The 13,540-nt window shown below is 41.0% G+C and overlaps 1 protein-coding gene across 5 annotated transcripts in view; it reads left to right on the top strand.

The window, feature by feature from the left end:
- The window catches only part of LOC115575237 (myosin-10-like), a 53,269-nt gene that overhangs the window by 25,878 nt on the left and 13,851 nt on the right, over positions 1-13,540 (top strand). For 3 of the 5 annotated variants that reach the window (XM_030407104.1, XM_030407107.1, XM_030407105.1), the window contains exons 4-15: positions 260-287; positions 3,829-3,931; positions 4,850-4,879; positions 7,250-7,342; positions 8,827-8,890; positions 9,491-9,589; positions 10,061-10,204; positions 10,359-10,454; positions 11,124-11,242; positions 11,558-11,710; positions 11,831-12,004; positions 12,085-12,258. In XM_030407104.1, coding sequence (XP_030262964.1) covers positions 260-287; positions 3,829-3,931; positions 4,850-4,879; positions 7,250-7,342; positions 8,827-8,890; positions 9,491-9,589; positions 10,061-10,204; positions 10,359-10,454; positions 11,124-11,242; positions 11,558-11,710; positions 11,831-12,004; positions 12,085-12,258 — 1,277 coding nt within the window. The remainder of the gene's footprint in view (positions 1-259; positions 288-3,828; positions 3,932-4,849; positions 4,880-7,249; positions 7,343-8,826; positions 8,891-9,490; positions 9,590-10,060; positions 10,205-10,358; positions 10,455-11,123; positions 11,243-11,557; positions 11,711-11,830; positions 12,005-12,084; positions 12,259-13,540) is intronic. The other 2 variants (XM_030407106.1, XM_030407108.1) reach the window with 1 other exon arrangement.

Here is a 13,540-nt window from a genome sequence, read left to right as displayed (position 1 = left end):
GTTGACACACACACACACACACACACACACACACACACACTGGATTTATGTGACTTTAGTGTCCATGGAGCAATATTTCAGTGTTTCCTGTTATTTTCTGAAGCATTCGATGTCGATTATGTTCATTTTACCACACTGTGTGATCTCTGGTTAAATTACATTGCATTTGACCACATAAGGTAGTTTAAATGACGGGTCAGACCAGGGAGACGACGAAAAGATGCTGACTGTGTTTTTTCGTCTTTTCTTTTATCAACAGATCGTGAGGACCAATCAATCCTTTGCACGTAAGTGCTGCAACTCTTCACTCTCTTATTAATCCTCCCTGTTTCCTCCACTCTCCTGAGGTCATTTCTCTGCTGGTTCTGTTCATAAAGCAGCTTGATTGGCTGAAAAATGAAACTGTGTCGAGATGATGATTATATTATATAGCTGCGCCTTTATAGGGTTGTTTCATATGAAGGCAGGGTCTTTATGTCTTGTTTTATACACCTTACAATAAGGAAGAAGAAAATAAGCATTGCAATTGTATTGTGTCACATACAATGAGAGTAATTTATATGGATCACCACTTCTGAAGTACTTGTACTTGTACTAGTTATGTCGCTGTGAAGAACTGTACCCCTGAGTCAGTTGGCCAGCTCCCATCATCCTGCTGTTTTATTTAAAGACTGGTTTTAAATAGCTTTTTGCGGACGCTGGATTGTGCAGCAGCTCTACCCAGTACTAAGGGAGTTATGAGTGTGGTTTGGTGCCCTGCCTTCATCCTCTTTGGCAGAAAGTAATTAAGTGCCACACTCTTTCAGTGTGGCTTGAGTTTACGCTGCCAGTGACTAGGCAGGAGTGGTTGCATAATCCGTCCTAAATTCTCAAAACAACACCCCCTGTTAGTGACAGTGGTGACATATAAGCTGTGTTACCCCTAGGGCTGTAATCAACCAAAGAAATCCTTGGTCGACCGAGGCCGTGAAATTTCAACTAAAAATCGACTAATCGTGGGGGGGGGGGGGGGCGCTCTTGGTAGCCTTCTGCTTAATTAATCCAAAATAAACATGAAGACTATTAGTCTGTTTGCTTTAGATTAAATCGTTTTTGACCCTATTATTTTGCACCGAAATTTATTGATTAAAATTTAATTAATTAATTAATTAACACACTCGAGTCTGTCGGCACACAGACACTATCATTTTTGTCTATGATAGTGTTTGTGTGCCGACTGAACACAGGAGCTCAGCTTCGTGGCTGAGACACAAACTATTAACCTAAAACTTTTACTCTTAAACACAAAAGGCAAGTCCACTTTAAGAAAAAGTAATTGTTCATATACTTAAAACGTTCGGAGCAACCTGACGCACACAAGTTAGTTTACCGTTTTTAGGTGATATGCTTCAAGTCGATCTACCTGTAGTGGGTTGGGCTAATCCAAAATCTAATCCAAAAACTAGTCTGAAAACACCCCATTAGCACTTGGTGCTTTCCTCCTGATGAAGTCAATGCCATATGCAGGACACACAGCATTGGGATGGAGAGGACCCGCTGCGTGTTTACTCACTGCCATAGCAGCATGTAATTAACACGCCAAAAATCTTAATCAGAATTTTGGTCAAGCCAGAACGTATCGACCAATAATTCGACCAGTCGACTAGGAGATTACAGCCCTCGTTACCCCAAGTAGGTAGGTCACCCAACCATGAGAAGCTGCTTCATCAGAGCCCAGATATCTGTGTATTGATTTTAGTATTGTAGACATCAGATGGAAGTGTGTAATAATATTAATTCAATAAGATATGGAGAAAGATTTTTGCTTTTCCACCAACATACAGTAAAGGATCTGCAAAAGTTATCATAGGCCCATAAAAATGGAGGAAAGAAGTAGAGACGTCACAGTACGTGGAAAAACAGACCCTCTCATTTAGTTTCCCAAAACAATCTGAACATAATGCAGAATGATGGAATGGATTTTCAGACCTCGGTGTAAATACAGCTACAAATGCAAGTCCTCCTCCAAAGAAAATGAAGCCTGGAGAAAACACTGATTTTAAAAAAATCACAGGTTACCTCACTGTGTTGTGCAGGCCAGCTCACAACCTGTGTTTATACATGTCGGACTCTATTTAGTCTGCATGAACTTTGCAACAACCACTTTTAATCCAGTTAAAATGCCACAACCCTATTTAGCATAGCGTAGAATTATAGAAGCTCTTGTGTTGTAATGCGGTTCAGCTGTGATCTGTTATGAATAACATTAACAGTACTTTACTCATATATGGTACTTATATGAATGATCCACACTTAACCTGTGTAAAGTGTCTTCAGAGGGTGAAGGAAGTCACTGCAGTCAGCTGTCACCGCCCAGGTCACACATGTCTATATGATGTATCACAAAGAACATAAGTTCAGGGAGCCCTTCATGACACTGAGAACTCACACTTAAGATTTGAATATACTGTCAGATGTAAGATAACCATGAGAGACTCATCAACAGACAATGGCAGGAGATATAATGTTCTCAAACTGAGGGGTCCTTCCATAAGTGAACCCATAATCCTGCATCTTATAGATATAATATGTAACATTTTCAAGTTAGAAAAAATGTCTACACCTTTGTTATGTACTTTCTTTTAGCTCTTGACTTAAAATACAAATGTTTCCAAAAGTCCAATTCAGAACCCCGACAAATCCTTGATTTTATTCAAGGTAACGGCTCGTTTTATTTGGTTGCCTGTTGCTGTACCTTCTTGGCAAATACCGGATGATGCAGGAGAGAGTGAGGAAGGAAGTAGGCGAACGTGACTGAATGTTACATCACGTTTTAAAACATCGCCTCCTCCACGACCATTTCTTTGTGAGTCACGTCAGATGGATTTCCATCTGTGTTTGTGGTAGTTCAACACTGAAGATAACAATTCCAATGAGCCACTTCAAAACTTTGCCAAGCTACATCACTCGTGTTTATTTGTTTGATTAAGAGAGCCCTAGTGGCGGAAGGTACTTACGTTGCATTTAACATCAAATGTGGGAAAATACAGTGAATGGTTAGTTCCATGAGATGTGTTACTCCTGTAAAACTATGAAGACATCAAGCCAAACTGGGATGTGTAACTCTATGACCTATATTGCAATGCTATGTATCCTGCATTCGACGACTCGCCCACTGAATTCTAGTGCGACAGCTAAAACTGCAGTTCTCTATGTGTATTGGAGCTAATAGTCAGCTAGACTAAAGCCACCGGTATGTAGCTAGATGTAGTGTTGCTGGCCTGGTTTCGGTTTTGGCTTTGGTTTTCTGGGCTCTGGGTCCTGACTGTGGGATGGGCTGCCTGTACACAGCTATCATTAGAGATGGCCCAAAAAGCCTGGAAACTTTGGAGACTGGCCCACCAAACCACAGGGTTCTCCAGTAAAACAGACTGACCGACGAACGGATGGATTTAGAAAACAACAACAGATGAGCCTGATGGTCGTTCCTCTTCTCTCTTCATCTGTTCTTTACTCTGGATTCATCCATTCACTTGTGACCACCATAATGATGAGCTGTAGTTCTTTCGGTTACGGTTTTACAGTGTTTTGTCTGTACATGGCTAAGCTGTGGACAACTTACACATCACTTCCTGTAGTGTGGCTATGCCTCGAAACTAAAGGCCTGTAATTCATGAAAGCAAACAAAGGGTGTTGTTATTATTTGTTTGAAGAGATACGAGAGGGCAGAAACTAACACAAAAATAAAGTTGGTTTATTTCCTCTCAAACATTCTTAAATCATTCACACTTTTGCTCCATCCAGCTGCCCATGTTTATCTCCATGCTTTTATATCCCATATGATTTCAGAGGTGAATCAGGCGCTGGCAAGACCGAGAACACGAAGAAGGTCATCCAGTACCTGGCCCACGTTGCCTCCTCACACAAAGGACGCAAAGACCACAACATTCCTGTGAGAGCCCCACTGCCTACAGTCTTTCTTCTCCTCTCCTCTGCTCTGCTCTTAAAGACGTCACATTTGAACTCTCATTGCCGATGGTCCACCTTGTCACCTATTAGATTAAAAACTAAAATATCCACATTGGCATAGTTCAATATTTTGGGAAACATGCTTTTTAAAAATTTTCTAGCAGATAATTAACACTGGACAGTTTAGAGGATCGATACCACTCTTATATCGGTCTGATGGACATAAGACCAGTAGCTGATCAGCTTAGCTTAGCAAAAAGACTGCAGATAGTGAGACTGGCTCTGTCCAGCAGTAACAAAAAAAACATTTACCAACACCCATAAAGCTCAGAAATAAACTTAAACACTTAAAAAGATTTATTTTTTTTATTCCTTACATACTATTAACTTAAGACCAATACCAAGAATAGTCTAGAAGATAACCTCCACAGAACAGCGAAATCTCATTTTTACACTTGTTTTTTTGCATGGATTGAATAGACACAATATAATGTGTTAATTAGTGAGCCTTAGAGGTTCTTCCTGTTTCTAGACATCATGCTAAGATAAGCTAAACTACAGATATGAGAGTGGTATCAATCATCTTATGTGTCTCCACCAGAAAGCAAATAAGCATGTTTCCTAAAATGTCAAACCATTCAATCAGTGAATTGTATTGTTATTATGTTCTAGTTCAAACTGAAGTGCATAGTTTAGTTTTCATATTCAGCTGATAACCAGTTGTGTATTAATCCACAGCTAACCTAATAGATTTTAATATAGCTGGACTCCTGCTTCATGTCATCCAGTGCCATTCTGCCAGAGTGTCCCCGATGCCGGGCTAAGTGTGTACTGGTGTTCTGTATCCTGTGGCTTGCGCTTCGGGTTTTAACACTTACATTTGTTTATCCATAACAAACAGCCCGAATCTCCCAAAGCATTCAAGCTCCAGGCAAGTGTTTCTCCCGCTTTCTCAAAAAGAGTGTGTGGTCCGTTTTGATGTTTTGTGTGTGAAGTGCATGCCCCTCTCTCTCAATCTCTGCCGCTTCCATAATGATGTTGATGGACTAATCTAAGCTTCTCTTTTTATGAGGTATTTGTTTGTGCTGGCTCAGTCTTCTCACATTATTATTTGAAGCCCAGTGAATCTGTCATTAAACCCGCAGGCTCATGATCCTAAAACTCTTTGTTTTATCAGATGTTTCAGATTTATTAGAACAGTTAGGAATTGAGACGTCGATTAGAAACACATGTGAGTGAAATGCCAAAAAGTACAGGTCAGACCTGTCAATTAAAAGTGTTCATTGTCAGGCATTAACTGACTCTGTACGGCCTGTCTGTGTAGGTTCATCTGCCCTCTGTTTCTGAGGTTTACCTGTTGTGTAGGATGAGCACACTAACTGTGAAGTCAGACCACAGCCACACTAAACATCTCCCTTAAAACGTTTTACTCTAATTCTTCATCTTTAACATTTTATTAACATAAATATATGATAAATGCCCAGATGTAAAATGAAGATGCAAAGGACGGTGAAACATGATGCTGGTTGATTGAATCTTTCATGTGTTCATGCATGTTTTCCATTGGTAATGCCCTCTAGATGCATGTGTGTATTTGGAAAAGCATTTCAGTTAATAATTCATTGGCCTATTCTTTAGCCTTGGCTATGATAGTATTATTCCAGTAACCAACTGTGTGGCTTTCACAGCCCCGTCAATAACTGAACTCAGGGGATGCTTTAATGTTGGTGTTGTAGCCTCACCTGGATTTTTAGATTTGAATCAATACTGTTTTGTCCCAAAAGTAACACAAATGAGACTCTGCTGCCACGGTTCTAAATTTCCTCCCCAACTCCATCATCTCTCTCTCGTGCGCCCTATAAAACTTGATACGCTCTGGCTCACCTCTTCTCTGCTTGATTTACCCAGTAGCTATTTTTCTTTCTCCCCCAAACCAATACCTGATGTTTCTGTGTCCTCAGTAAATCCAATAGAAGTCGAGTCTTAACTGAAACCTTTAACCTGCGGCTCTGGGCACACGCAATCCGGGTGAATGCCTATTTGATATGCTGCGTTTCAGTAGCTGAGAGTGAGTAGCTGTAACCCACTGCCACGGTGCCCCCCAACCGGAGTACACCATCCGCGCTGACCTCCTTAATGCTGCTTCCCTTCTGCGTTGCATTACGGCTGCCTCTGAGCACAGGCCAGAGGAATGTAGAACCAGGGATCTAGGGAGAGCGAAGATACGGTGGAGGAAAGAGGTTTGGAAGGGGGTGAAAAGGGGGGGGAGATGAAGAATTGGAGAAGAGGGAAAGCAGACCAGAAGGGGCCAGACTTAATATTTCTCTCCTAGAGAAAAAAAGACAGATTAGAACTTCTGTTTAGTCTAAAGTTATACAGGGATGTATGCACTGGGTTTTGTAATATTCAGAGCATGAAACGTCTTTCCTCTCTCTGATTTAATCTTTCCTTGCTCTTTCTCTTCTACAGGCCAAAGTATTTGAATTCTCTCTCTCTGTTTCTGTCAGTGTCTCACCTCTCGCTTCCTGTATAACGACACATCTAAGTAAGGCTATAGGTTTGCCTCGATCGCCGTTTCTGTCTGGATTACAGCATCGGGCAGCAAGTCAGAGCTCACGCAAACCTTACACTGTTCCCCCCCTGGGCAGTCAGAGTCCAGAGGAGTATTTGGAGTCAGATCAAGGCAGGATCTGATCTGCTGTAGGGACTATTTCTGTGCTGTCAGTGCCCTGGATAGAGCAGACTGTGTCATGAATAGAGGAACTAGAGGTTTCAGGGTCCTTAGGGGAATGTCCCAACCACCTATCAACCCAGGTTTCAAGATTTGAAAGGAAGCCATCATTACCATCATCACAGCCATAGGAATGTGCAGGCCGGAAGAAGGCTCTCCCACCTCGAGCCAAAGTAACCACACACTATAGGGCATATGTCGAAACACATTCGCTATATTGCCTTTGTGGTTTCACGAGTTCCGTCAAACTATTTGCTTGTCTTGGCACGTTACCTTGTCGAGTTCCCCCGACAAAAATCACATTGTACTGCAATAGACTAAAGTAATAGCCAACAGAGCCGTGATGAACTGCTGACTGTCTGAAAGATCGGTTTCGCATTTTACCTTTGCTACATTTTTTTTTTCTCGCTGCTCTGTTGGGAAGAATTGATTTTGCCTCATCAGCTTTTGTTTTTGGCAGACACAAATGAAAATTGAATAAATAGTGGTAAAAGATTGATTACCTGGTGCCAGTCGTTTGAAGTATTTGACAGCCAGGATGCTTCTTAACTTCTCTGTCTTTCTCCACAGGGTGAGTTGGAACGCCAGCTCCTGCAAGCCAACCCCATCCTCGAATCTTTTGGCAATGCCAAGACAGTGAAAAATGACAACTCATCCCGCTTTGTGAGTTACGGTTCCTGTTTAAATGATCATTCTTTTGATTTAAACATATGTACTGGGAGTGTGCTGAAGGGAAGCAGATTTATGTAAGCTTCAAATGAACCATCGGTGCAATTTACATTTGTCTTAACAGATATGTGCAAAGAAGTGAACACATGTTAAAGACCCTAAAAGGAAAATGTTTTTCCTCACTCTACGTCTTAAATATAATCATTCTATGGAAAGATTAGCATGGTTATCTATATAAAAGAAGTTATCAGATATATTATCAGGAGCTTCTTTCCCCGTAGCTTTTATGTTTTAACTTTGAACTCTTCTTTTACCCATATTTTAACTTGAACTAACCTGATTTTATTTTATTTATTTAGGATGAATAACAAACTGCTAAATGGTATGCTAAAAATCTTTGTGGTATATATGAAGTCACAGTCAACAACTTAGCTAGCTAGTTAGCTTCAACCAAGGGAAAAACTGCAAACAGGCTCAGTTGGGGGGGAAAAATCCACCTACCGTCACCTTTCAGCTCACTGATTCACACAGGACTCCAAAAAGTTGCTGCTTACCACCAAGAGTTAGTCTGGTATGTACCTCCCTGTAAAACCACAGTACCTTATTTTACATAAGTTTTTATACAGCTAGGCAAACAAGATACAGCATCTCAGTTACTGAGCAGTATAGGTGCTGGATTTTGTTAGCTATTGACGGAGCCAGGCTCACTGTTTTCCCCTGTTTCTACTCTTTATCCTAAGTTAAGATAACTAGCTGCCTGCTGTAGCTTCATTATTACAATACTGTAATGAGAGTAGAATTTGTCTATACATATTCTATACATTTTTCCCAAAATGTCAAACTAAATCTGTAATGAATATTAAAGGATTGGAATTTTGAATTGAATGAGTTAACTATAGAGTATTTAAGAGTAAATTTTTGGAAAATGATTAGTTTATAAAAAAAAATTATAAGCCTTTTTTTCTCTTACAATTTCCTAAAAACTCTAGCATTATAAAGTGGTCTGGTTCTGCTCTTTTGATAGTTTGTTGTCTCTGATCTTGTAATGATGCGTTACAGGAATCACAACAATTCTTGCTCTCAGCATTTTAAATTGCTGTGTGACTAAGTAAACCATGTGGCCGAGATTAACCGCCATGGTGTTCAGACCTCATGAATCACTGGCTGTCTCAGAGGAGAAGCGATGAAGAGCGGTCGACAGATGGGCACACACTTACGTACACACATTCACTGTCAGGAAACCACAGACATGCCGGAGATTCTTTCTGACCTGTTAACCTGGCTTTTCCTAATATAGGCATTCTGTACTCCACTGTGTCTCTGTCAGTCCACAAAGTGGTATTTAAAATACAAAGGAGAAGAAATATATGACACATACAGTACAGTACACACAGATTTGTGCTTTTTAACAAACCTGTGAAGTTTCAGCAAGTTCATAAACTGTTTTTCATCATAAATATATGTTTTGTTTCTTGCAGGGGAAGTTCATCAGAGTCAACTTTGATGTCACAGGCTACATTGTTGGGGCCAATATTGAAACTTGTATCCTCATCACTGGGACAGGCTGAGGGAGCAGGAGGTCAAAGGCTTGTTTCAACAAAGCTAAAGGACAGAGTACACACTGAGTTTAGAGCTGAGGGCAGTGGTCAGGCTACAAGACTCACCAATAGGCTTATGCTTAACCACAAGAATGCCATTCCAATTCTGAATATTCCCTAGATAAAGCTTTAGGGGCCTTAGCTCTAAAGAAACCATGTTTTTATTGTTATTCCTTTAATTTTTACTAAGTTTATTTATGCCTGGTGAAGAAAACCATGAATAAGGCTCCTCAGGATATTATTTCTTTGTTGTAGCACTTGCAGACAGAGTATGGTTCCCCAGTGATTTCTATTTGGATTTATTGATTGTTTACTTGAACTCAAATTCTTGCATTAAAATAGCTGGTATGATTCCTGAAAACACTGAACAGAAAGTGCTTGCACGCAAACTGCAAGTTATAGGGTATGTGGCTAAACTGTTCTGTTGTTCCTCATCAGCATGTGTACATTTTTATAATATTTACTGTAATAATTACAGTGACAATACTAGTTTCCTGATGCCCATGCTTTAATTACCTGGTCAGTCCTTAACCTTTGCTCTCAGACCTTCTGGAGAAGTCAAGGGCCATTAGACAGGCCAAAGATGAGAGGACCTTCCACATATTCTACCGCCTGCTGGCAGGGGCTGGAGAGCATCTTCGAAGTGAGTATCTGACAACCGCTGTAAGAACTAAAGATTGAGAGCGATGATGGTGAGGTCGTTTGTGACAATTTGCTTCAGGCGAGCAGTAGAGCTAAAGAAAGCTGGTTTGAATTAGCACCGGCCAGCTAATCTTTTTCTCTCGTTAAGTTTTAATTAAGCTTGTTAGTACATTGTTTCATGGTGAGGCAGAATGTGCACAGGCATTTCAAGTTGACACATTAGAGCATATTTCTCTTGTGAAATAATGGATTTGAAAAGCCACTGGATCTCTTCCCCACTTATCCACTTTCTCCCTGAGTCTAGACTGAAAATAGATGCAAATCTAATACAGACCATGCAACAGTTACTTCACTTTTTTACTTTTAAGGGCAAAATCCACATGCGGCATAGTTGTAAAAACATTTTATGAATATCAGAGAGTATACACTGAAAATAAATCTTTAAAAATCTTTCTTTACTGTCCTTCTTCAGCGGACCTGCTCCTCGAAGGCTTTAACAGCTACCGTTTCCTGTCAAATGGTAACATTCCTATCCCTGGCCAGCAGGACAAGGATAATTTCCAGGAGACATTGGATGCCATGCACATCATGAGCTTTACGCATGATGAGATTGTCTGTGAGTTGTACAGTACTTCCAGATGTGCCCTGAAACAGTGTATTCTTATTCTCCTTCTCGTTCTGTAATTAAACCCCTTTGTTTCCACTCTTACTTTGCCATTACCTAATTTCCTACCCTGGAGATCAATGAAGTGTTATCTTATCCTTGCCAGGCATGTTGAAGGTGGTGTCTGCGGTGCTGCAGTTCGGCAACATTGTCTTTAAGAAAGAGAGAAACACTGACCAGGCCTCCATGCCTGAGAACACAGGTAAACACGCAACGTCCAGTCAAAGTTAAACACATCCACGCTAGCATCACTCATGATTCATGTATTTGAAACATTTGATGACCACATCGCCTCAGCCAGCAACACAACAGTTGCTTGAAAACAGATGATCATTTCCAAATATATACATACTCATTCTCATTCAATATGAGCTCATGCTATAATACAGAAAACATGATTACAAAGAAGTTTAAATTGTGCGTCTCTTGGTATTTGAATGCTTGTAATATCGTGATGATGTCATCACCAGCAGATGCTCCATCAGTCTAGGCCATGCAGTACTTGCATACCTCTCTTTATAATACTGTAATGAGTGCATGAGTGTCTGTTGTATTGGTGAGAGCAAATAAGTATACAGATCTTAGACTGAATTAAACAAAACCTGACCCATTGTTGGGTTTCAGCCCTGCCATGATATGTAAAATTCGGTCAATAAGTCATATATCCTGGCTTGTTAGGGAAAGGAGTAAGGCAATGTTAGTTTAGGTCTGTTTTATCTTTTTTGTCATTTATTTATCTGAACCTAGCATACATCTTAAATCTAATGCTGAAGATGGTAAAACACACAATTCTCATTCACCATATATGTGAAACGGTGTGGACTCTGCGTTTTTATCAATCTATATATTTCCTTTGTCCTCGCACTCCCAGTGGCACAGAAGCTCTGCCACCTGCTTGGAATGAACGTTATGGAGTTCACCAGAGCGATCCTCACCCCGAGGATCAAAGTTGGACGAGACTATGTACAGAAGGCACAGACCAAAGAGCAGGTAAAGTTTCATCTGGCTCTGTCATTGAGGATTCATTTTGCCTCCAATGATTATATATTATTTTTATGTCTGTGCTAACGTCTTTTTGTCTGTAGTGAAACTTTGACACTACTGTGTCATAAATGTCCTTGTAATGACTTTTCCTGACTGTAGCCCATGGTCTGACATCATAACATGATAAATCACTCCAAACTATAACAGAGCTACAAAGTTTATATTCTTATTTATTCTCTCACGGCTCAGCGGGCTATGTATTATTAATGGTGTTTTTCAAAGTTACTCTTCAAAGTCCTGTGCTCTTTATTTTATCCTCAGGCTGACTTTGCTGTTGAAGCTCTGGCCAAGGCAACATATGAGCGGCTGTTCCGCTGGCTGGTCCACCGCATCAACAAGGCTCTGGACAGGACCAAACGGCAGGGGGCGTCTTTCATCGGCATCCTGGATATCGCTGGCTTTGAGATCTTTGAGGTGCTTTGATATGAGCAAGACGTTGTGGTTTTGTTCTTTTGCACATGGATTTAACAGAATCATAAAATTAGCAACAACAGAACATGTCACCAGTTCTAACAATCTTCTGCCTCCTTTCAGCTGAACTCATTTGAGCAGCTGTGCATAAACTACACCAACGAGAAGCTGCAGCAGCTCTTCAACCACACCATGTTCATCCTGGAGCAGGAGGAGTACCAGAGGGAGGGTATTGAGTGGAGCTTCATCGACTTCGGCCTGGACCTGCAGCCCTGCATCGATCTCATTGAGAGGCCGGTCAGTGTTCTCCATCTGTGTTAATGACTCTATGGGTCTGCTTTACATACATTTGTATCAAACGAGTTCTGTTTCCACAGAATAACCCGCCTGGCATTCTTGCGTTGCTGGATGAGGAGTGCTGGTTTCCCAAGGCCACTGACAAGACCTTTATCGACAAGGTGCTCCAGGAGCAGGGCACACACACTAAGTTTCAGAAGCCACGTCAGCTCAAGGACAAAGCCGACTTCTGCATCATTCACTACGCAGGGCGGGTATGTATTTCAGCCCATTAAGGTTTCTTGCATTCTGACTGCTCTCTTGGGAATGGTGGCTGGTTGGAACTATTACTCAGTACGAATGCTGCTACTCTTAGAAGACAGCTCTTAAAAACTACAAAAAAGACAGAAATCCATCCGTCATGTCCCCTTTATTGTCTCAGAGTCATCCGCGTGTGTTTACCTCATGCAACAACTCTGTTTCTGTCCTGTTTTGAAGTTTTTCGAGGAGGCACAGACTTTGCTCCTCCAAGGCCGTTAACCAGGTCATTGCCTGAAAACAATAGCCCAGTTGTCGGACTGCTGGGTAGGAAGCCCACATCTGGTTCACATTGGTGTGAGATTTAGTCTTCGGTGCCTGGCGGTTACATAACAGAGGTTTTTAACTTTCACCTTTGTGTGTTGGTCTGCCATCTGTAGAGAGAAAACGATACTCCAAAGCATTCCAGAGAAGATGATTGTCAGCCGCAGCTCGAAAGCCAATATCATCCCCTGAGTGATAGTTTCATTAGGTTTACCTGTCTCCTTTTCCTCTCCTGCATACATGTTTATGAACACACTGTCTAAACATCAGTCCTGGACAGGAGCCTTACCGCGATAAACAGGTGAAAACCTCAGATTCATCCACAATTTGATCCTGGAGCCAGTGATAAATATGAACTTCATTAAATAAATCCAGCTCAACAGAGTGATACTGAAGATGAGAACAAGTGCGAGCACAGTGAGTTTGCTTTTCCAGGATTCTGATGAGACCCATCTGGAGGTCTTACTTTCCTCATCTCAGGTTGCCGACCGTGTCAAATACTTATTATGTTCGGATCTAATCCAACGCTTTTCATAGTGGGTTAGACGTTTGCAAAACACATGTAAGTACAAATCAACATCATGTTACAGAGACTAATTCCATCAACACAGTATGGTGCAGTAAGAACTAACTGTGCTGGCAGTCAGTTATAAAGAAGTTATATAAAGACTTTTTTGGCTCCCTGTTCAAGGCTTGATGCCGAAGTATCTCTGTATTTCTGTTTTAAGGTCCAACATGACCATGCGGTGACATAAAGGCTTCCTAATAATTTAAATAGAGTTTTCTGGTGATTTTTATCCATAAAGTCTTTGTTTTTAACCTAGTGCAAGAACCAGGTGGGTGAGATACAACCCAACAGTGATGCTTATGTCAGGATTGTGTGTCATTGTTTGGTGAACTATCTGCCGTCCGTCATGCATTGAGCTGAACATCTGGTGCTGCCTGTGAGCTAAAACAACTGGGTGGTACTTGGAA

The sequence above is a fragment of the Sparus aurata genome, chromosome 23 (assembly GCF_900880675.1).
Source record: "Sparus aurata chromosome 23, fSpaAur1.1, whole genome shotgun sequence".
Classification (NCBI taxonomy): domain Eukaryota; kingdom Metazoa; phylum Chordata; class Actinopteri; order Spariformes; family Sparidae; genus Sparus; species Sparus aurata.
The sequence above is the reverse complement of the archived record's forward strand: the minus strand, read 5'-3'. Positions and strand labels throughout refer to the sequence as shown.